This window comes from Chelonia mydas, chromosome 10, assembly GCF_015237465.2.
Source record: "Chelonia mydas isolate rCheMyd1 chromosome 10, rCheMyd1.pri.v2, whole genome shotgun sequence".
Classification (NCBI taxonomy): domain Eukaryota; kingdom Metazoa; phylum Chordata; order Testudines; family Cheloniidae; genus Chelonia; species Chelonia mydas.
Window position 1 is genome coordinate 37,236,074 of NC_051250.2, and position 22,414 is coordinate 37,258,487.

At 47.1% G+C, this 22,414-nt stretch overlaps 1 protein-coding gene and 1 non-coding gene across 13 annotated transcripts in view; both read left to right on the forward strand.

The window, feature by feature from the left end:
• LOC102944722 overlaps positions 1-22,414 on the forward strand; it is a 38,098-nt gene that overhangs the window by 5,276 nt on the left and 10,408 nt on the right. For 8 of the 12 annotated variants that reach the window (XM_037910487.2, XM_037910491.2, XM_043523706.1 and 5 more), the window contains exons 2-10: positions 1,128-2,265; positions 5,274-5,490; positions 7,771-7,928; positions 9,490-9,591; positions 10,622-10,819; positions 11,731-12,281; positions 13,611-13,890; positions 17,936-18,152; positions 19,668-19,810. In XM_037910487.2, coding sequence (XP_037766415.1) covers positions 1,386-2,265; positions 5,274-5,490; positions 7,771-7,928; positions 9,490-9,591; positions 10,622-10,819; positions 11,731-12,281; positions 13,611-13,890; positions 17,936-18,152; positions 19,668-19,810 — 2,746 coding nt within the window. In that variant the 5' untranslated portion in view covers positions 1,128-1,385. Of the gene's footprint in view, positions 1-1,127; positions 2,266-5,273; positions 5,491-7,770; positions 7,929-9,489; positions 9,592-10,621; positions 10,820-11,730; positions 12,282-13,610; positions 13,891-17,935; positions 19,087-19,667; positions 19,811-22,414 lie in introns of those variants that run through there. The other 4 variants (XM_037910490.2, XM_043523705.1, XM_043523702.1 and 1 more) reach the window with 2 other exon arrangements.
• Positions 680-843, forward strand: LOC114022605. The gene has a single exon (XR_003566644.2). It is a non-coding gene; the product is annotated as a U1 spliceosomal RNA (small nuclear RNA).

Below are 22,414 nucleotides of genomic sequence, written 5' to 3' on the forward strand. Positions count from 1 at the left end.
CAAGCCACTTCCCCACAGTGGCTAATGGGGGATGGGGAGGACCTGGGCCCACCCACTACTCCAGGTCCCAGCCCAGGGATTCTGTAGATCAGAGCCATCTGCTGTGCCCCTTTAACTATGTCACACAGCTCCTTTAATTCTCTGGGCCACTTCCCTGTGGCTCTGCATGTCTTCACCCTACCTTAGGGTCTTGTCCTAATGGCGTCAACCAGCTCAGGGCTCCTTCTCGCTCTCCCCAGCTTCTGGCAGCACTGCCCTGTCCAGGGTTCTGTAGCTCCATCAGCCAGTCACACACCAGCCATGCTCCTACAGCTCCAGGGAAGAAAATAACAACAACAACAAAAAACACACAAACTCCCCCTGGCCCTGCAGCTCTTCTTATACTTTGCTGCTGGGACACAGCCACTCTAGACACCTTGGAGGACCCTCTCCACTGCTCTTTTTTGGGGCAGGGTGTGACAGGGCCATGAGGTCTCCAGGAGGAGGCCTCAGAGGGTCTGGTATACCCCATCACAGGCGCTTTGAGGAAGACACTAATACTGCATCCGATGAAGTGAGCTGTAGCTCACGAAAGCTTATGCTCAAATAAATTGGTTGGTCTCTAAGGTGCCACAAGTACTCCTTTTCTTTTTGCGAATACAGACTAACACAGCTGCTACTCTGAAACTAATACTGGGGCTTACTTACCTGGCAGGGGAGATACCATGATCACGAAGGTGGTTTTCCCAGGGTGAGGCTCATCCATTGCACTGCGGGTGTGCTGACCCCTGCGATTTCCCCAAATGCAGGAAACTTGACTGCATAATTTGTGGTAGTGGGGGACTGCGTTCGCGCTGTCCCCTGGAAAAAAAGAAAAAAAAAAACTCATCAGGCTGATGGGTAACTAGGGGGTTGGAGTGGAGCTGTCTGGACACAAAGCTGGTCGAGGGGCTTCCCTGCACTGTCCCTTGCCAGTGTCTTATTCTTGCATTCTCTAAGAGCTACAGGGAAGGGTGGGTTGTTGTGGTGTTCAGTGGAGAAGCTTTGTAGCAGATGCCTTTGGATACAAAGAGCTCTTTAATGCCATCAAGTTCCATAGGGATTTTTTCAAGCTCCTTCCTTACTATGTATTTTTCTCTCTTTTCAAGGGGCAGAGTTGGGAAGTCCCTCATCCTACTGATCCCCTTTCCAGCAGATTTGTGTGGCATTTCCCCTTTATTCTGCACACTTGGGGTGCCAGAAGAGCTGAGGGTCTCCTGTGAGTGCCTTGATTTGAAGTCTTTTATCACCATCCAATCATGGCAAGGAGACGGTGTTGCTGAACAGAATTCCATCCATCCCTGGTACTGTGTGCGCCCAGTTGAACCGGAATAGAAAGTCCAGCATTTTAGGACTTGGGAGAGCTAATGGCCTCTGCCACAGGAGCCGGACAGCTGGTGGCTGCCGTCGTGCTTATGTGCATATTGCTTCGTGAGGCATCTGCTCAAAATCTCATCAAGAACCAGAAGACAGAGCACTCACTCCTGATAAATGAAATCAATGCGGACAACCCGGGGGAAGATACCTCTGAGTTTGTGGAGCTCTATCACACCAGCGGCCGAGAGGCCCCCTTGGATGACTACTACCTGGTCTTTTACAATGGTAATGGCAACCAGGCCTACAAAGTCCTGAACCTTCAGGGCAAAGTCACCAATAATCAAGGGTTCTTTCTTGTTGGGTCTTCCATGGTGAAACCCCAGCCCTCCGTGATCTTGCCTAAGAACACTATCCAGAATGGGCCTGATGCCATTGCCCTGTATTATGGGAAGGGGAACTACCAGGAGGGCATGAGGGTCACCAGTGACGGGCTGGTGGATGCCTTGGTCCATAAGTCTAGAAAGAATGACAGAGCGGACATGTTGCTCAATGTGCTGACCCCCGACAGGGATGCTTTCCTGGAGGATCCCTCCTTCAGGACCACAGACGAGTCAATAGAAAGGTGCCATGGGGAGGGTTCTCAGTGGATCTTTCAAGTGGCCATGCCCACCCCAGGCAAGGATAACCACTGCATCCCCTCTTCCCAGCTGAATGCTTCTGCCGTGCTGATCAGCGAGGTCCATGCTGTGACCTCTCCTGGGGAGTCAGAATTCATTGAGCTTCAGGGACCTCCTTCCACTGCCCTGAGGGACTTGGTTCTGGTGCTGATCGAAGGATGGACCAAAGAAGTTTATTTCTTCATGGACATTTATGGAAAAACCTCTCCTGAGGGGCTATTTCTCATTGGTCCTGCGCAAGCCAGAACCCCAGGTAGGATCCCACTCTTCAGACTACTGTGAACATCTGAGAGTGGGGGTTATGGGTGCAAGGACAGCAGAGTCTTACTGTCCTTCTATCATCACTCACCTTCCTCACTCCCTCCCCCTTGGAGGGGGGCCCCAAACGTGAAAGACTTGGAAGGAGCTCATGATAGGGGTTTGATCCCATTTTGGGGACTGTGGAAGGAGGTGTTGTTTGCTTTCTCCGGAGAAGCAGTGCTGGTGGGTGAACTAGGCTCTGCTCCCAGCTCTGTAGCTGGTGACCTTGGGCAAGTCACTTCACCACTCTGTACCTCAGTTTCCCCATCTATAATACAGGGCTGACACCCTCTTCTTGAGAGATCCTCTAATGGCAACCATTGTGTAAGGGCTAAGTAGTACTTTCCCCACCTCCATAAAAAAAAAACCCAATTTCCATAATATCAGTGTCATTTTTTTCTCTTTATGAGCCAGCTGTGAAGTTACCAGACTAGGCTCATGCTGACTGGCTGGGCTGGGATCTGAACTTCTCCTGGCTTCTGACATTTCCTATGGGGAAATGGATGGGGAACAAATATCTTATTAAACTTGGCCATCTGAACAGAGGAATTTGGCTGGTGGAGACACTGACTCTGCAGCACATCTTGTGTAACTCTGTGTGTCAGGATTGGTTAGTCATCTCTTACAAATACGGGACCCTTATTTATACTTTTTTAAACTGCAATATACATTTCAAGCAGTTCAGTTACATTAGATACCCAGAACTCTGGCTACTTGTTAAAAAACAGGTTGATCACTTAGAGAGACACCAACTTGAAATCTAATCAATCTAAAACAAATGAGCTAAAAGTAGTTTTAGGTCCTTCGCCTGAATCATCCTTCCAAGTACTGTGGTTTTGTAGTCATGTCTGGTGTCTCTGTGGGTGTCTCTGTGTATGTCTGTGTGTGTGTGTGTGTTGGGAATAAGGATGGTTTAGTGGTTAGGCTGCTGGCCTGGAACTCAATTCCCTGCTCTGCCACAGACTTCCTGTGTGACCCTGGACAAGCCACTTACAGCTGAGACACTGTGTACAGAGAGGGTACTAGTGCTGACCTACCTCACAGGGAGGATGTGGTGGGAGGATAAGCACCTTAAAGGATGTGAGACGCTAGATACCGCAGTAGTGAAAGCTATATATGAACTTAGATTTTGTTTCTCTCCTGTACAACTGAGAGAGAGACTCATACAAATGTGGAAACTGACTAAAGAGGAGACTAAAAGTGCTGCTAAATGCACAAAGTTGACTGAAAAAGATTAAGGGAAATCTCTTTTTCCACAGTAACTGTGTCCTACTTGTAGCAACAGCAGGTAAAACATTTTCTGACCAAAGGTTTTAGGTTTTTTTAAGTCGACCATTTCTCTTTAAAACACTAGTCACATCAAACAATCTCTACTTCTCTTGTTGAAATTCAAACTGTCAGCAGTCCATTCATGGTGTCCCTGTTTTCCTTCAGAAAGATAGTGTTTTACATTTACACCAGAACCTTCTGTACTTTAATGGGGTATGAGATCTATGAAAAAGCAAAGGGGATTCAGACTCACTGGCAAGCTATACTACCTCTGGCTGTGATCGTCTCCTGTCTCAAGCTAAGCAGGGATAGCCTGATGGGGTGTGAGATTCCCATGGAATATGTTTAATGCTGCTAATTCAGCAAGAGGCTCTCAAGTCAGTATGAAACTAGTTCCCTAGGATAGCAGTAGGAGATGCTGTGCTGCCTGTGGAGATGCCATGTTTCAGGTGAGATGTTGAACGCTTCTAGCCCATACTCCTTATGGGGGTTTTTTAGTTTGTATTTTTTGAGAGGGGAGCTAAGATTTTCAAAGAGTAGTGATTTGGGGGCCCCCAAAATGAGGCACCTTCAAAGGACCTGATTTTCAGAGAGTGGGTACTTAGCACTTTCTGAAAATCATGGGAGGCCCCCCAAAATTGAGACACCCAAAATCTTTAGTCTCTTTTGAAATCTTGGCCAGTGGCAACTGTAGAAATCTAGGCTGCAGTGCTTCCAAGGTGCTGAGCAACAAATAGAATAGTGTCCAGGCCAAATTCCAGCAGGGCAATTTATTAGGATGCCCAAGTTAGCAGCCAAAGCACAGGAATTGGGTCGCAGCCCTGTCACTGTCCTGCCGTGACTCTAGTCAATAACTTCAATCCCCTATGCCTGTTCACCATCTGTAAATCAGGGACAGGACTTCCCTGCCTCTTAGGAGTACTGAGGTTTTATTCCTTAATGTTTCACACTTTGAGATTCTTGGGTTGAAAGTGCTATAGAAATATTTTTAAAATTCTACCTCCTGCAATTTCAATCAGCTAACAAATGAAATAAAATTGTGTCAGTGCCACAATGAGGAAAATAAGGAAATGCATCAAAATTAAGGTTGGATTTTCAACCTTAGTTCTGTCCCCTTGTATTTATGCCTCTAACGTATCATCACTTTATATCACACGTTTATACTTAAATACGATAATAGAATACAAAATGGATTTTTTTTAAAACAGCTTTGTATATAGTGAGTTACAGTATATTCAACTTTCAGGCTTAGCTTGTTTTGCAGATCTCATTGATCATTAAGCCAAGTTTGAATAAAAGCACGTCAGAACTTCTTGTTTACAATTTTGTGCATGTCAACTATCTGATCAGAACGCAGGGGCAGAGTTTTGTCTCCTTATGCAAGTAGAACTCACACAGCTGGACCAGCTCTGCTAAAACTCCCCCACAAAATCCACCTCTGGGCACAGTGATGGATGGGATATTGCAGCCCAAAAGAAAGCTCTTTGTAAAAGTTGCAAGTATAAATGACAGGGAAAGGTGGGGTCAGAGTGGGAGCTAGAAATTGAAATGAACTCTCCCTGTGCTACATAATGTGATCTGCTGCTTTGCTGACCCTGAGCTCTCTTAGTTCCCTGCTGAGTTGTTGCCAGTTTGTATGTTTTTAATTCACTGCATCTATTCCAATCTTTCTTTTTCCTCCCTGCGGTGCAGTTGACCTGCCATTCCCACCAAACTCCAGCAGCCCTCTCCTCAGCACTGGTCTCCAAGCCATCGCCCTGTACGTTGGAAACAGCAGCAGTTTCACACTGGGGAAAGCAGCATGTGCTGCCAACCTATTGGATGCTTTAGTGTACACGAGCAATGGGAGTGCAGACCCAGAGCTCCTGGAGATCCTGACCCCTGGGAGACATGCCTATGAGACTAACAGGTGAGAAGGCAGCCAGTAGGGATGGGTTGCTGGGGTCTGAAAGGACTTTTGCTTAATGGACTGTTTTTTTGCTCTTCCAAAGCAATGAGCAGACCCTTGAGAAAGTCTTGGTCACTGGCAGGGCAGAGGAATAAACCCCTTGGATGCCCTGCTGAAGGGGTGGTTCCTCCCCTGCTTCCCAGCAGAGCAGCCGGGTGCAGGGGCCCAGACACTCAGCAAGGAGCTCAGCTGCAGATCCTAACAAGGGCAGGCTCAGGGGAATCAGCTGAGCCAAGTGGAGCCAGCTGGGCTGTTGCCTGGGAGGAGATATAAGCCCAGGGAAAGGCTCAGAGCGGGGGGCTAGTGAGGGGAGAAGGCAGGGGGACTGCAGCTCTGTCTCTACCGACTGCAGGAAGCCTCAGGGGCCAGAAGACCCAGAGAAGAGTCAGCGTGGGGATCGGTGTTGGGGGAATTGGGGCTGCACTAAGCACTGTAAATAAAAAGACATGGGTGAAACAACTGAAAGAGGCATTGGGACCCCTTCTTTGACCAGCCTAAGCACAACAGCACAGGGACACGAGGCAGGGAACCTGTGCGCACCCTGAGACAGTCACCCATGAGAGGTATGTAGGGGAGTCCCTGGTAGCAATTGGTTTACTGTATGGCATGAGCTTTCTCTGGTCAAGCCATGACCCACGTGTAACAAGGTGGGAGGCCTCTCCTGCATGTATACCCCTTTTTCGTTCAGCCTGATGGTGCCCTCATCACACACCAGCCTTTATCCAGCTGCTTGACTTTCCAATCTCCCCTCCTTGATCTAAAGTCTAGACTGGAACACACTGGCCCATCTCAACCCCCCAAAAAATCATTGGCTCCTTCTGCCAATCTTATGACTGGTATGATTGGATCCACCATCCACCCCATTTCCCACAATCCACTTCTCTCATTCAGAAAGAGACTCTCTAGAGGAACAGCACCGACTAAATGTGTGCATCTCGGTCAGTAAGCATCAACGTGGGTAACAAGTGACTGATGGGCACATCCTGGTCTCTGGAAAGGTTAGGGCAGCGAATGGTGGAATGGGTGAGGTGGGGCATAAGCAGGGTGAGGGAATGGAATGGATGGGGTTGGGTGGACAGGTAGGTAGAAGACAACGGAAAAGCCTCTTGTCTGTGGTATTGACAGAGGAACTGGGATCGAAAGGGAGCATCTAATTGTTTAAAGTGAAGCCCAGTGCCCTAGCTCCAAGCTGGAGAAGAGCTGTTTCTCCATCAGCAAGGAGGAGGATTCAGAGGAAAATAGCTGGAACTCTTGTTGAGTCAACTGCTTCAGAGCTAGTTGTGATTTAATCCCTTGATTGGGAAATTCGGCATTCCAGACATTTTCCTCCCTCCCACAGTCCTCTGCCCTCCACACAGAACAATCTGCCTCTAGCCAGAAAGGTGCCCTACTCTCCAGAAGCGAAGCAGCTATACTCTGTGCAGCTGTTTACACTCTGGGCTCCATCCTTAGTCCCTGGGATCTGATCTGGGGGCTCTGGTCCACATCTTAATTTTTAGCTGCTTTTGTTCCATTGTCTCCCACCCTGTCCAGCAACCGCATCCTGAGCTTGAAACTCAGAGATCCAGTGCAAGCATCTACCTTATTAGGCCAGCTCATTCTGGCCTCAGGTGGCCACCTTTGTTGGCTGGAAATAAGGGAAAACGCGTGAAAAACAAGGGACAATGCTTTGTTTAAGGGACATTTTAGGGAAACACCATTTCCCTTTACATATCATGGATTTTTCTCCCCAGTGTACATTTCGAGTGCCCTCAGGTATACAATGCAGTTATCCTCAGCTTCAATGGAATGTTTCAAATGTCCTTATTGTCAGTTTTAATATATTTCAATACTTTTCAAAATAAGGGATGGGTAATTGCCCTACTCTGGCCAGGCTGTACATCCACTGAAACCCTTTCCCTGGTGGACTCTGCGTAGAGCTGCATCACCTTTGGAGACGGGAGAATGGAATGGAGGAAATGGGTAGACAGTGGCATGCTGGAAGAGAAGGGGTGTGTTGAAGACACTACACTCTGCTGTCTCGAGAGGTTCCGAAGAGCTCTTGAGTTTCTTTCCAGAAGGCTAGGGGTGATAGAGGAAGGGAAGTCTCTCCATCTGATTCTTTATTTTGGGTGGGGAAAGCAGATGTATATGGCATCAGCATCCGCTCCTGGTGCAGGCACCCTGCTATTTAGTCAGGAGCACCAACAGTCTGGATTGCACATCATATTTTCTTCTAATTTGTGTGTCTGCCTCTTTCAGCTACCAGCCAGGTAACATATCCATGAGTCGGTGCAGCTGCTGCTCCGTGACCCGGGACTCCTCCATCTACGCCCTCAGCAGCCCCACACCCGGACAGTTCAATGACTGCCCCAGCAGCCGCTTCAGCCAGTCCATCTCTCTCTGCCTCCATATAGCAGGTGGGTCCTAGATACCACATCTGTTCCCTGGATCTGAGACCCCCCAGGGAGAATCTAACAAACTGCCCTGAAGGGACAAACAGGTGGACATTCTCCCTTATAAGCTTCAAGGAGCCTACCTAGAACTTCAGATTCTACTGTCCATCCTGGGAGGGGCTCAGATGTTACCAGAGCATCTGTAAAACGGTAGCAGCAGGAGGATTAGCACAAGGCATTCATCCTAAATGAAAAGTGGCCTCCAATCTTTTACAGTGCAGCGTCATGATCACCGAGCTCTCCGTTTAGCTCTGTTTCTCCATTGTTCCAGCTTAGGGTACAGACAGGAGCAGGAGGGGAGAAGTGCTCCCTGCCCCCCAAAGAAAATGGGGGCCTTAAAAGGAAAATTGTGGGGGTCCTATGTTTATTCTCAAAGGTGGTACTCACCCCTGTGTAGAGAGCTGGCACTAAGCCTGTGAGCCACTGAAATCCCACTGAAACCCTCTGGGCATCACTGGTGCATAAACCCACTCTGCATAAGGGTGGTTTTCATGCCCAATGACTTCCAGAGCCCAACTGCCCTGCTTGCAAGTCAAAAGAACCTGCTGTGTTCTTCCCAGGAATGAAGATTCCACCTGGAGAACTGAAGCTGATAACACCATTAAGGAGGCCTGAGGCTTCAGCTCTTATAGTTGAAGTGACTCCGCAGAGTTAATAACATTTAAGCACTTATAGAGCTTTCTGTGGGTACCTTGCAAAGCTCTTTACAAAGGTAAAGTTTGGGGGCTGGGAGGAGGCATCGTCATCCACGCTTTACAGTTGGAGAAATTGAGGCCCAGAGAGTCATAGATTTTTAAAGCCAGAAAGGACCATTGTGATCCTTGTCTAGACTTACCTCCTGAACAGCACCAGCCAGAGAACTTCACCCCATCCTTTCTCCATAACTTTTGAAATGCAGACCCCACCTGATCCCCCTCATGGCAGGCAGGGACACTTGCCACTATGCTCACAAGGAAGAAGCCACTAACAAGGTGTGGGGTGGGGAAGTGACTTGCTTGAGGTTATGCAGGGAGTCAAGTGCAAGGCTGGGACTAGAATCAAGGTTTCCTAATGAGTTCCCTAGATCAGCCAACCTTCCTGAAACACATGAGAATACACCAGGTGCAGATGTGAGAAGAAAGATGACACCAGGCCTGTCACTCAAGTCCAGTGATTTGTGGGAAAACAGCTGTGTTTGGAACCAGGGAAGCCACACTGACTTTGGGTTCAGCAGTTCACGCAGTGTGTGTTTAACGCTGGAGGATGGCTGGTGGTGGCATCTAGTTCTTTATGCCCCCATCCTTCAAGGGGGTTTCTCACTCCCTTTCCTCCTAGCAAACAAATTCCAGGCTGAACTTCCTGAGACCCTATGTCCCTGGAATCTATGCAAATCAGAGCCCTATCTGGTCCTCTCGGGCTCTAACCAAGAGTAGGGCTTCAGCTGCTACGGATGCACCAATAGCAGGGATGCACCAGATGGTGATAACCTTGAAATTGTGGCTCTTGTTGATCTCTTCAAGTCACTCCCAATCTCTTTGTTTCTCAGATTGCCGGCTGTGGCTCCTGGGGTCATATGAGATACAGACGGCTCTAGCCCAGGCCCTTGACAAGCTGTGCAATTGTGGAATGTCTGTTGCATACTTTAAAGGTGAGAGAGAGGTGTCTCAGATCCACATTGGCTAGGGCTCACTCTCTGCCAATGTGCTACACCTGGCTTTATTAATGGATTTCCACCTCCTATGATGAAGCCTAACTATTTTATTTTTGAGCATGGGTGAACTTGCTCCTTGTGGCAACGACTGGTGCTGGCTAGGGCCACGTATGGTACAGACAGACAGGTGCTGAGCAGTAGTCCCATACATAGCTCTGCTAATGCATTTTAGTCCTGACCTGCAGCTGCCTCTGCTATTCCATCCCTGAGCCTTTACTGTCATTCAGACTTGTGTGGTGGGCCTTTCTAATGTAACCTGGCTAAACCCAGGACCCCAGTTAGATTTGCATCCAGTTCACTAGAGAGAGAACATCCCAATGCATTGGCCCCCTTAACCACCCAGTATACAGACGCTACAGTAGGGAGATGAGCTCAGTCCTGTAATACAGGACTGTAATCACCAGAGACTGGCTTCCTCTTTGATGTGCACTGGGGACCATGTTATGGCTCTGCCCAAGTTAAACTGTGTGGCAGCAGAGGTCCCACTGAGCTTACCTCTTTGTAGTGAACATTCAGACCAGCCTGTTGTTGCAGTAGAACAGGACCATGGAGAGCTGAGCCAGCTGATATGATGCTGACCACAACTCCACCATCAGCATAGACAAGGAGAAGTTGCATTCAGCTTGTCATGATTAGACCCTGCTGAGGGTCCAAACCTGGCTGCTGTTGGGTAGCTGTCAGAGACTGAAATACAAAGAAGGGGGTGGTGACAAAAGGGTGCAGACTATGTCTGGGTGTTCCATGTGGGTTCAATCATAGAATACTCCTCCGGGCTGGTGGAAGGGCTGTGAAGCCCATTGGATGCTTGCATCACTTCAAATTCTGTGGCTAAATTCTACCACTGGGAGCCAGCCCTGGATGGGAGTGGGAGGTGGGGTGGTAGAAGATGTACTGACAAGCTGTGGGTCGCTTCTAGAGAAGGGGTGGCTGTGGTGAAGCTGATGCACCTCTCTGCTTTCCTCTTCAGATCCTGTAACAACATGCAGGGGCACAGAGCTTGTATTCACCATGCTGCTGATTGCCAAATCAGCTGAGCAGCTGAGCAGCCTGGTACAAGCCTTCACCAGCTTCCTGGAGAGCCCCAGGGCAGCAAGTTTCAGCAGCTGGAATGCCACAGTGGAAAAGGCCTGTTTCAAACATACTAATGTCACGGCATCTCCTCCAGGTACCCGTCGTCATTCTGATCAGGGAAAAGCGGACATCTGAAGTCGGACACGCATCTCTAGCTCCTTCAGAGGGATTCCTTTCCATGCTAGTTGAGTGGGAAGTGTGTGACATTGCCCTAATTTTGCCCCTCTCCATCCAGTTACTACCCCCGTTATATCTTGTTGCCTTGGCTAAACTGACATGCCCTAGTGCTGTTGGTTGATGAGGCTGAGGGTGGGCAGGGAATGCTGATGTCTCTTTGGGGTGTGCTGGAGTATTTCATAGAGGAGACTACGTGGCACTTCATTCTTTGTCGACCAAACCCAGGGGCCATGTGTGCCTTGGATGTATTCACGCCCACTTACTAACAAGTGAGGGAATTGCTGTTGGTGTACCACAAGGAGCCAGAGGAAGGATTTAGCGATACTCCTGCAGTGCCTTGGTGCTTGAGTTACCCTAACTTGGAGATGGTGGGCTTACATCTTGTACAAGAGGCAGTATGCCTCACGGGTGGATGAGTAGCGGGAATCTAGGCTGCAGTAATGCAGGGACTGTCTTCTGTTCCTTGTTTGTACAGTGCCTAATGCAGTGGGGCCCTGAGCCCTGGGAGGGCTCCAGAGGGCTACCTCAACAGAAACACATAAGAGTCAGAGAGAAGAGATGTGCTGGTGATGATGACACCTAGCTCTTACATAGCACTGTCATCATATCAGCCTAGATTCTCTCTGTCCATAGACTCCCCTCTTAATTTGTCCCTGTGTCTTCAAAGCAAATTAGAGGTACTACCTACCCTTGCCCAGCCCAGGTGCAGCACGTGCAGGTACCTGGTGGTGTCTAATGGGATTGTGCATACAATGCTCTACCCTATCTAGCTGCAGGAAGCAAAATGCAAGCCAAGTCTAGGGTGATGGTATTTTTTCACTCTTAAAGGTGCCTCATCAGAAGGGACCAGTGAGCCACCTTCCCACGCAGCTGAGCTGCTCATCAACGAGGTGAATCCAGACAATCCGGGAGGCCAGGAGGATATGGAGTACATCGAGCTGCTCTACACTGGGCAGACACATTTTGACCTCCGTGGTTATTGGCTAGTCCTTTATAACGGCAAAAACAACCAGGCCTACAGGGTGGTGAACCTGACGGGCTACTGTACTAACGAGCAGGGCTACTTCCTGGTGGGGAGTGCATTGGTTACCCCAAGTCCAGTGATTGTTCTGCCTCCGAACACCATCCAGAATGGGGGGGATGCCGTGGCCCTCTACCACAGTACCACGTTCACCTACAGCGTGGGCATGGCTGTGACTGAGGCAGGGCTGGTGGATGCAGTGGTCTATAAGTCCCGGGCGTCTGACAGGGCAGATAAGCTGCTCAAAGTACTGACCCCAGGGCAGAATATCCTGTATGAAGATGACTCCCACAGCAGTCAGGATGAATCTCTGAGCCGATGTAACAGCCAGAGCCCCAGAGTCCACAGCAGCTTCCAGGTAGGGGACAGGAGCTGTTTGGTCTCCACTGGGTGGGTCTTAGCTGTGTTCCAATCAGCCTATCAAGCTGACATATGGCTGGGTCTTCATAGACACTTGTGTCTATTGTTTGTGCCCTCTGGGTTAGAATATCTCTCATTCACACTCCTATTCCCTCTGCTAACCATGTGATGGCTCCACACTACACCTTATCCAAACAAAGGGCTTCAGACTAAGCAGCTAAATTACTGCCAAAAACTGAGATGTTGCCAATAAACAAGCACAGTCTCAGCCTCCATGGTGCTGAGGATCTTAATGAGTAAAAGTGATTCCTCAGCTGACCATAAATGAGAAGAAAACTTGGGTTCTAAAGTTCTGACCCTGAGAAATCCTGGACTACCCCTCTGAACTGGGTCCCAAACGCACAAGGCATCTTCTCCTCCTGGAAAATCGGACACCAGGTCACCTTTCATGTTCCAGCCTCTCTGGTGCATATTGTCCAAAGTGCAGTACAAAATTTACCATCCATGGCACCCAACTTCCTTTCACTTGAAGGAAACATTTAAAGGGACACGCTCAACTGGAATTGGTTGAATTTGGTGCCTTTCTTTTTAATCCCTCTTAATTTTAAAATTTCTAGTTTCTGACAGAGAACCATTTAAGCAGCACACACCAAGTTTTTATCAGATTCCTTTGATAAAGCTGTGTAAGGATTTTCTTTTCCCTTGCTGATGTTTAAAAGGGTCTTTCAAGCAGAGGACTGGGCAGGCCCAAAAGTCAAACATGTTCTTGAAGCAGGTAGAATGTTCACAGCAGCTGGAAGGAATCGCACTAGCCAACAGCACAAGGTCCTTGGATACTGCCACCTGTAGTTATTGAGGGATTTGTGGAGAGACTTTCGAGCCTCCTATTCCAAGCAGACTCAGTAAAAAGGGAGGAAACTATGTGGCATGGAGAGGAGATATGAGTGAAATAGTGACCTCTGATGGTTGGGAAAGGAAATGATACTGTGGAAGGACACTTGTCCAAAGGACATGTGCAGACCCAGCAGTGCAACTGGGGGAGAGACAATGGGGCGTCTGGTGGTGGTTGTGAGAGATCTCAAATAGGGGTACCCGAAAGAAGATTGTGGGGAGGAGCTGCTGCCTTCAAGCTTGAAAGTAAAGCCATCCATTTCTTGAGCCTAGGACATACCTGTGCTGCAGGGTCCCATTGCAGGTGGGGAGTCAGATTGCAGTTGTATGGGACTGGAGAAATCCAATGCTGTGAAGAGAGGTGCCGCCACCTAAACAAAAGAGGATAGAAAGGATCCCTCCTTCCCTCACAGCCTGGTGTCTCTGTCTCTGCAAGGTGACTACGATAACACCATTCGGGGAGAATGCCTGCGCCAACTCCTCAGCACCATCTCCCACCGCCCCCTCCCTCCTAATCAACGAGCTGAGCATGACCAACAGCACCGCCTCCTACCAGTTCATTGAGCTGAAGGGGAAACCTGGAGCCACGCTAGGAGGATACACCCTGGTGTTCTTCTCTGGGCAGGATGGCAAAGCATATGCCAGCATCCCACTACAGGGCACATTCGGGACCACGGGCCTATTTGTGATTGCACCGTCAGGACCGCCCAGGCCTGGTAAGGCTGACAATAGAGTACTGCATACAGGTGCTTCCTTCACTCCCACACTGAGTCTAGAGTTGGGTTTTCTTCTGTGGGTGAAGTCCAGAAGGCAGCTTTTTGGGAGGCAGATGGCTGGAGACTGAGTGGCTTCAGCGTTGGGGGGATGGGTAATGGGCTATGAAGCCTTGGATCTGCAGGGTGCTAGTTCCAATATTGCCCACGTCAATAGTGTTTATATCTCAGCTGTAGCTCATGAAAGCTTATGCTCAAATAAATTTGTTAGTCTCTAAGGTGCCATAGATAGCTAAGTTTGTGATGACCGGGAGAACCGTACGATGACTTGCCTGCCTGGTGCGAAGGTTGTGGATCTCTCGAGGCATCTAGATAGACCTATGTGTAGTGCTGGGGAGGAGCCGGTGGTTATGGTACATGTAGGTATCAAGGGTAGGAGAGACGTCCTGGAGGCCAAATTTAGGCTGCTAGGAAAGAGACTGAAATCCAGCACCTCTCTGGTGGTATTCTCAGAAATGCTACCAGTTCCACGTGCAGGGCCAGGTCGGCAGGCAGAGCTTCAGAGTCTCACTGCGTGGATGAGATGATGGTGTAGGGAGGAGGGGTTTAGATTTATTAGGAACTGGGGAAACTTTTGGGATAGGGGAGCCTCTACAGGAAGGATGGGCTCCACCTACACCAAAGTGGATCCAGACAGCTGACACTTAACATTAAAAAGGTTGCAGAGCAGGTTTTAAACTAAGAGATGGGGAAAGCCGATTGCTGCGGAAGCTAGGTTTTAGTCAGGAGGAGAGGATGAAAGAGAACAAAGTATGGGCCAGATCAGATGAGAAACATTCATATAAAGAATCTGACACATCAGAAAAGGGCAGACAAATAAACAGTGACAAGTTTTTAAAGTGCTTGTACACAAATGCTAGAAGTCTAAATAATAAGATGGGTGAACTAGAGTGCCTCATGTTAAAGGAGGATATTGGTATAATAGGCATCACAGAAACCTGGTGGAGTGAGGACAATCAATGGGACACAATCATTCTGAGGTACAAAATATATCGGAAGGACAGAACAGGTCATGCCGGGGGGGAGGGGGAGTGGCACTATGTGTACAAGAAAATGTAGAATCAAATAAAAATCTGAAATGAATCCACACGTTCCATAGAATCTCTATGGATGGTAATTCCATGCTCTAATAATATAACAGCAGGGATCTATTATCGACCACCTGAACAGGACAGTGATAGTGATGACGAAACGCTAAGGGAGATCAAAGAGGCTATCAAAATAAAAAACTCAATAATAGTGGGGGATTTCAATTATCCTCATATTGACTGGGTACATGTCACCTCAGGACAAAATGCAGAGACAAAATTTCTCGATACTTTAAATGACTGCTTCTTGGAGCAGCTGGTACAGGAGCCCACAAGGGGAGAGGCAACTCTCGATCTAGTCCTGAGTGGAGCACAGGATCTGGTCCAAGAGGTAACTATAACAGGACTGCTTGGAAATAGTGACCATAATATAATAACATTTAACATTCCTGTGGTGGGAAGAACACCTCAGCAGCCCAACACTGTGGCATTTAATTTTAGAAAGGGGAACTATGCAAAAATGAGGAGGTTAGTTAAACAGAAATTAAAAGGTACAGCGACTAGAGTGAAATCCCTGCAAGCTGCATGGACACTTTTCAAAGACACCATAATAGAGGCTCAACTTAAATGTATACCCCAAATTAAAAAAAACACAGTAAAAGAACTAAAAAAGAGCCACCATGGCTTAACAACCATGCAAAAGAAGCAGTGAGAGACAAAAAGGTATCTTTTAAAAAGTGGAAGTCAAATCTGAGTGAGGTAAATAGAAAGGAGCATAAACACTGCCAAATTAAATCTAAAAATGTAATAAGAAAAGCGAAAATGGAGTTTGAAGAACAGCTAGCCAAAAACTCAAAAGGTAATAACAAAATGTTTTTTAAGTACATCAGAAGCAGGAAGCCTGCTAAACAACCAGTGGGACGATTGAGATACAAAAGGAGCATTTAAAGATGATAAAGTCATTGCAGAGAAACTAAATGAATTCTTTGCTTCAGTCTTCATGGCTGAGGATGTTAAGGAGATTCCCAAACCTGAGCCATCTTTTGTAGGTGACAAATCTGAGAAATTGTCGCAGACTGAAGTGACACTGGAGGAGGTTTTGGAATTAATTGAGAAACTTAACAGTAACATGTCACCGGGACCAGATGGCATTCACCCAAGAGTTCTGAAAGAACTCAAATGTGAAATTGCGGAACTATTAACTATGGTTTGTGACCTGTCCTTTAAATCAGCTACTGTACCCAGTGACTGGAAGATAGCTAATGTAACACCAATATTTAAGAAGGGCTCTAGAGGTGATCCTGGCAATTACAGACCGGTAAGTCTAACGTCAGTACCGGGCAAATTAGTTGAAACAATGGTAAAGAATAAAATTGTCAGACACATAGAAGAACATAAATTGTTGCGCAAAAAGGGAGATTTTCTGTAAAGGGAGATCATGTTTTACTAATCTGTTAGAGTTCTTTGAGGGGGTCAACAAACATGTGGACAAGGGGGATCCAGTGGACATAGTGTCCTTAGATTTCCAGAAAGCCTTTGACAAGGTCCCTCACCAAAGGCTCTTACGTAAATTAAGTTGTCATGGGATAAGAGGGAAGATTCTTTCATGGATTGAGAACTGGTTAAAAGACAGGGAACAAAAGGTAGGAAGAAATGGTAAATTTTCAGAATGGGGAGCAGTAACTAGTGGTGTTCTCCAAGGGTCAGCCCTAGGACCAATCCTATTCAACCTAAATGATCTGGAGAAAGGGGTAAACAGTGAGGTGGCAAAGTTTTCAGATGATACTAAACTGCTCAAGATAGTTAAGATCAAAGCAGACTGAAGAACTTCAAAAAGATCTCACAAAACTAAGTGATTGGGCTACAAAATGGCAAATTAAATTTAAATTTAATGTGGATAAATGTAAAGTAATGCAAATTGGAAAAAATAACCCCAATTATACATACAATATGATGGGGGCTAATTTAGCTACAACTAATCAGGAGAAAGATCTTGGAGTCATCGTGGATAGTTTTCTGAAGACGTCCACGCAGTGTGCAGCGGTGGTCAAAAAAGCCAACAGGATGTTAGGAATCATTAAAAAAGGGATAGAAAATAAGATGGAGAATATCTTATTGCCCTTATATAAATCCATGATGTGCCCACATCTTGAATATTGCGTACAGATGTGGTGCCCTCATCTCAAAAAAGATATACTGGCATTAGAAAAGGTTCAGAAAAGGGCAACTAAAATAATTAGGGGTTTGGAACGGTCCCATATGAGGAGAGATTAGAGACTAGGACTTTTCAGCTTGGAAAAGAGGAGACTAAGGGGGGATATGATAGAGGTATATAAAATCTTGAGTGGTGTGGAGAAAGTGAATAAGGAAAAGTTATTTACATGTTCCCATAATATAAGAACTAGGGGCCACCAAATGAAATTAATGGGCAGCAGGTTTAAAACAAATAAAAGGAAGTTCTTCTTCACTCAGCGCACAGTCAACCTGTGGAACTCCTTGCCTGAGGAGGTTGTGAAGACTAGGGCTATAACAGGGTTTAAAAGAGAACTGGATAAATTCATGGAGGTTAAGTCCATTAATGGCTATTAGCCAGGATGGGTAAGGAATGGTGTCCCTAGCCTCTGTTTGTCAGAGGGTGGAGATGGATGGCAGGAGAGAGATCACTTGATCATTACCTGTTAGGTTCACTCCCTCTGGGGCACCTGGCATTGGCCACTGTCGGTAGACAGGATACGGGGCTGGATGGACCTTTGGTCTAACCCAGTATGGGCATTCTTATGTTCTTACGTTGCAGCCTTTCCAGCAAGAGTATTAATGGTTTTATCTGACTTCTCTGTGTATATGCCATGAGACATAACAGGGAGGCATCAATGAAATCTGCTTCTCGTTGCTCTTGGCTTGTCACTTTGCCCTGCCTAAAGTGTCCTTTTGCTCACCAATTTATCCCCCACTGTTTTCAGATCAGCAGTTGCCATTTATCAGGAAGGCCCCATCTGTTAGACGTGGCTCCAGCGCTGTGGCAGTGTACAACAGCCGTCAAGCAAGAATTCCTGTTGACATGATGGTGAATCTAGAGAACCTGGTGGATGCTGTGGTGTACACATGGGAATCTAGCACAGGCAAAGGACAGCTGAACCGCCTCGGCCCATCGCACTTTGTGCCCTGTGCGGAGGAGAGGTGACGTATTTTCTGGCTTCAAACATGTTATGAGCCTTCCATTTTAAAAGTCTCCAGGTTTTCTGTGCCTGGAGGCTCCGGCTGGCAGAAGATGAAGCTGCAAGAGCCTTGAGCATTCTACCTTAATACCCTCCAAACAGGAAAGTAATGAGAATTGTAGAACTGAACAGGATGATACAATGGAGAATGTAGTATAAGGAACAATAATGTGACCTGATGTCTTTCCTCCCTTAGAATAAAAAAACATGATGAGAATGAAGCATTATATATACTGATTCAAAGCAGAATGAAGCCATAAGTCTCGACCATGCTCAAACTGCACTTATGACATAGCAAATAATAATGGAAAGCAAACTGTTAAAGAAATGAAAGTAAAGTAAAATGATTCTCAAACATCAACCCCTGATGAACAAGTTCTCTAAAACTTAATAGAAAAGAAACCAATAGGATTATTTAGTAATTAAGTAAAATTTTCTATATTTAAGAGTAATTTCTAAAGAATCTCATCTCTGCTATAGAATTTTATAGACTGGGCTTAGAATTTTATACACAAGTATCCTATTCTTGATTTTAAAATGTTGTAGTTTTTTTTTTCATAAGGGATATTTGTTGCGTCATATGGAAGAACACAAACCATTGTAAAACTCAGAAAATAATTATCAGCTTTGGCTCTTCCCAAACCCATTGAAGTAGTTCTTAAATTTCAGCCAAAAAGTGGGTAAACTCCCACTTCTTGTTCATTGAAATGCTTTGCTGCTTATATATTTGTCAAGGAAAAAGGAGATGCTTTAGAAAAATGGCACTGAAGTCCTCTGCTTCTTGAAGGATGTGTTTGAGCCACTGGCCATCAGCCTGCCAGGCCTTTCTGAGGCACTTGTTTGTAACTTAGTTATCTGGTTGACTTCCTGACAATAAAATCTGGCTTGCACTTCTTCTCCTTGTGGTAGAAAAACATTCTTTTTCATCCTGGGGAGAACAGACACGCAGTGTTGCCAAGCCTTGCAGTTTTGTTGTGAGTCTCTGAGTGGGGGTGAGCATGAATGTGAGGGTGTGTAAAAGTTTCTAGTCCTGGGGGGTGTAGAGAAACAGTTGACCCCTAAAGGCTCAGAAAACACTCCAGACGGCAAATGATCACTCCAAAATGAAGGTGTTTTTTGAATAATCTCATTATTTTTGAACACTGGAGGTTGGCAATATTGGGGTTGTTACCTCACTTCCAACCAGAATCAAGCTGTCGAAAGCCAAATAGCCTTCCCTATGGCCAGAGACTCTCAAATATTCTGTTCCCCATCAGGGTCAAAGCAATTAGTTAATCCTTTCTCTCGGACACCTGCAAAAGCTGATTAAAACACCTTCCACAAACATGCCTATCCTAGCAAGCCATCCGCCATCTTGGATGAGCCTCCCTCATTGGCAGAAGCTGGAATTCTGAAGGGGAGGCTGTGGCTTGAGTGTCTTAAAGAAGCCCTTGAAATGCTTTATTAGTGAGACTTGACTCATTTCTCTTCGGGACAGGCCAGTGTCTCTGAGCCGCTGCTCCTGCTGTGATGTGAGTGCTGCGCTGGCGTATGCCATCTCAGACCCTACGCCTGGCTTGGAGAACAGCTGCCCCCTGAAGTCATTTGCTGTGGATCTTGACATCTGCCTGCTGACACCCAGTAAGAGGATCTATCATCTCATGTGATGTGGGGTTGGGGAGAGGCCTGGACTGATTTGAGGGGAAATACTTTTGCTGAGTGTCCCTCCTGATATGGACCAGACGGTGTGGAGAATGAATGCATTAGCATGAATGCACTAGCAAGGGATGTGAAGGGTAACAAGAAGGGTTTCTACAGGTATGTTAGCAACAAGAAGACGGTCAGGGAAAGTGTGGGACCCTCACTGAATGGGGGAGGCAACATAGTGACAGATGATGTGGAAAAAGGTGAGGTACTCAATGCTTTTTTTGCCTTGGTCTTCACAGACAAGGTCAGCTCCCAGACTGCTGCACTGGGCAACACAGTATGGGGACGAGGTGAGCAGCCCTCAGTGGTGAAAGAACAGATTAAGGACTATTTAGAAAAGCTGGACATGCACAAGTCCATGTGTCCAGCTCTAATGCATCCAAGGGTGCTGAAGGAGTTGGCTGATCTGATTGCAAAGCCATTGGCCTTTATCTCTGAAAATTCCTGGAGATCAGGGGAGGTCCAGGACGATTGGAAAAAGGCAAATATAGTGTCCACATTTTAAAAAGGGAAGAAAGAGAACCCAGGGAACTACAGACCGGTCAGCCTCACTTCAGTCCCCAGCAAAATCATGGAGCAGGTCCTCAAGGAATCCATTTTGAAGCACTTGGAGGAGAGGAAGGTGATCAGGAACAGTCAACATGGATTCACCAAGGGCAAGTCATGCCTGACCAACCTGATTGCCTTCTATGATGAGATAACTGGCTCTGTGGATATGGGGAAAGCGGTGGATGTGATATATCTTGACTTTAGCAAAGCTTTTGATAATGTCTCCCACAGTATTCTTGCCAGAAAGTTAAAGAAGTATGGATTGGATGAATGGACTGTAAGGTGGATAGAAAGCTGCCTAGATTGTCGGGCTCAACGGGTAGTGATCAATGGTCGATGTCTAGTTGACAGCTGGTATCAAGCGGAGTGCCCCTGGGGCCAGTTTTATTCAATATCTTTATTAATGATCTGGATGATGGGATTAATTGCACCCTCAGCAAGTTCACAGATGACACTAAGCTGGGGGGAGAGGTAGAAACACTGGAGAGTAGGGATAGAGTCCAGAGTGACCTAGACAAATTGGAGGATTGGGCCAAAAGAAATCTGATGAGGTTCAACAAGGACAAGTGCAGAGTCCTGCACTTAGGAAGGAAGAATCCCATGCACCGCTACAGGCTGGGGAACCGACTGGCTAAGCAGCAGTTCTGCAGAAAAGGACCTGGGGATTACAGTGGACGAGAAGCTGGATATGAGTCAGCAGTGTGCCCTTTTTGCCAAAAAGGCCAACGGCATATTGGGCTGTATTAGTAAGAGCATTGCCAGCAGATCAAGGGAAGTGATTATTCCCCTCTATTCAGCACTGGTGAGGCCACACCTGGAGTATTGCATCCAGTTTTGGTCCCCCCACTACAGAAGGGATGTGGACAAATTGGAGAGAGTCCAGCGGAGGTCAACAAAATGATTAGGGGGCTGGGGCACATGATTTGCGAGGAGAGGCTGAGGGAACTAGGGTTATTTAGTCTGCAGAAGAGAAGAAGGAGGGGGGATTTGATAGTCTCAAGTTGCAGTGGGGGAGATTTAGGTTGGATATTGGGAAAGACTTTTTCACTGGGAGGGTGATGAAACACTGGAATGCGTTACCTGGGGAGGTGGTGGAATCTCCTTCCTTAGAAGTTTTTAAGGTCAGGCTTGACAAAGCCCTGGCTGGGATGATTTAACTGGGGATCGGTCCTGCTTTGAGCAGGGGGTTGGACTAGATGACCTCCTGAGGTCCCTTCCAACCCTGCTATTCTATGATTCTATGAAGAATGAGGGGGGATTTGATAGCAGCCTTCAACTACCTGAAGGGGGGTTCCACAGAGGATGGAGCTAGGTTATCATCAGTGGTGGCAGATGACAGAACAAGAAGCAATGGTCTCAAGTTGCAGTGGGGGAGGTCTAGGTTGGCTATTAGGAAACACTATTTCACTAGGAGGGAGGTGAAGCACTGGAATGGGTTACCTAGGGAGGTGGTGGAATCTCCATCCTTAGAGGTTTTTAAGGCCTGGCTTGACAAAGCCCTGGCTGGGATGATTTAGCTGGGGTTGCTCCTGCTTTGATCAGGAAGGGATTGGACTAGATGACCTCCTGAGGTCTCTTCCAACCCTAATGTTCTAATTTTCTATGATTAGTGCACCGTGTCAGCATGGACTGTGATGCACTAAGAGATGAGGTGGGGGTTCATGCTGGTGATGGGGCCCCATGTCACTTGGCCCCTGGGAGTGTCAGTCCTGTCACTGGTGGGGTGGTGTTGATAGGCAGGGCAAGGTATTTAATTCCAGGCACCTCTCTAATCAGCACTCTGTGGAAAGGCCATTTGCTTTTCAGCAATAACAGGAAATCCCCCGTCATGTCTCTCTGGTGATAACTGGGGTATAGTCAGGGGCACCAAAAGCAAACCACCCTGTCCCAGCTCAGCAGGTCTAACTGCTGCAACAGGAACAAAGTGTTTGACGTAACCCTAACCCCTCAGGTTGGCGATAGCGCATAGGAGAGTGTCCTACAGCTCTG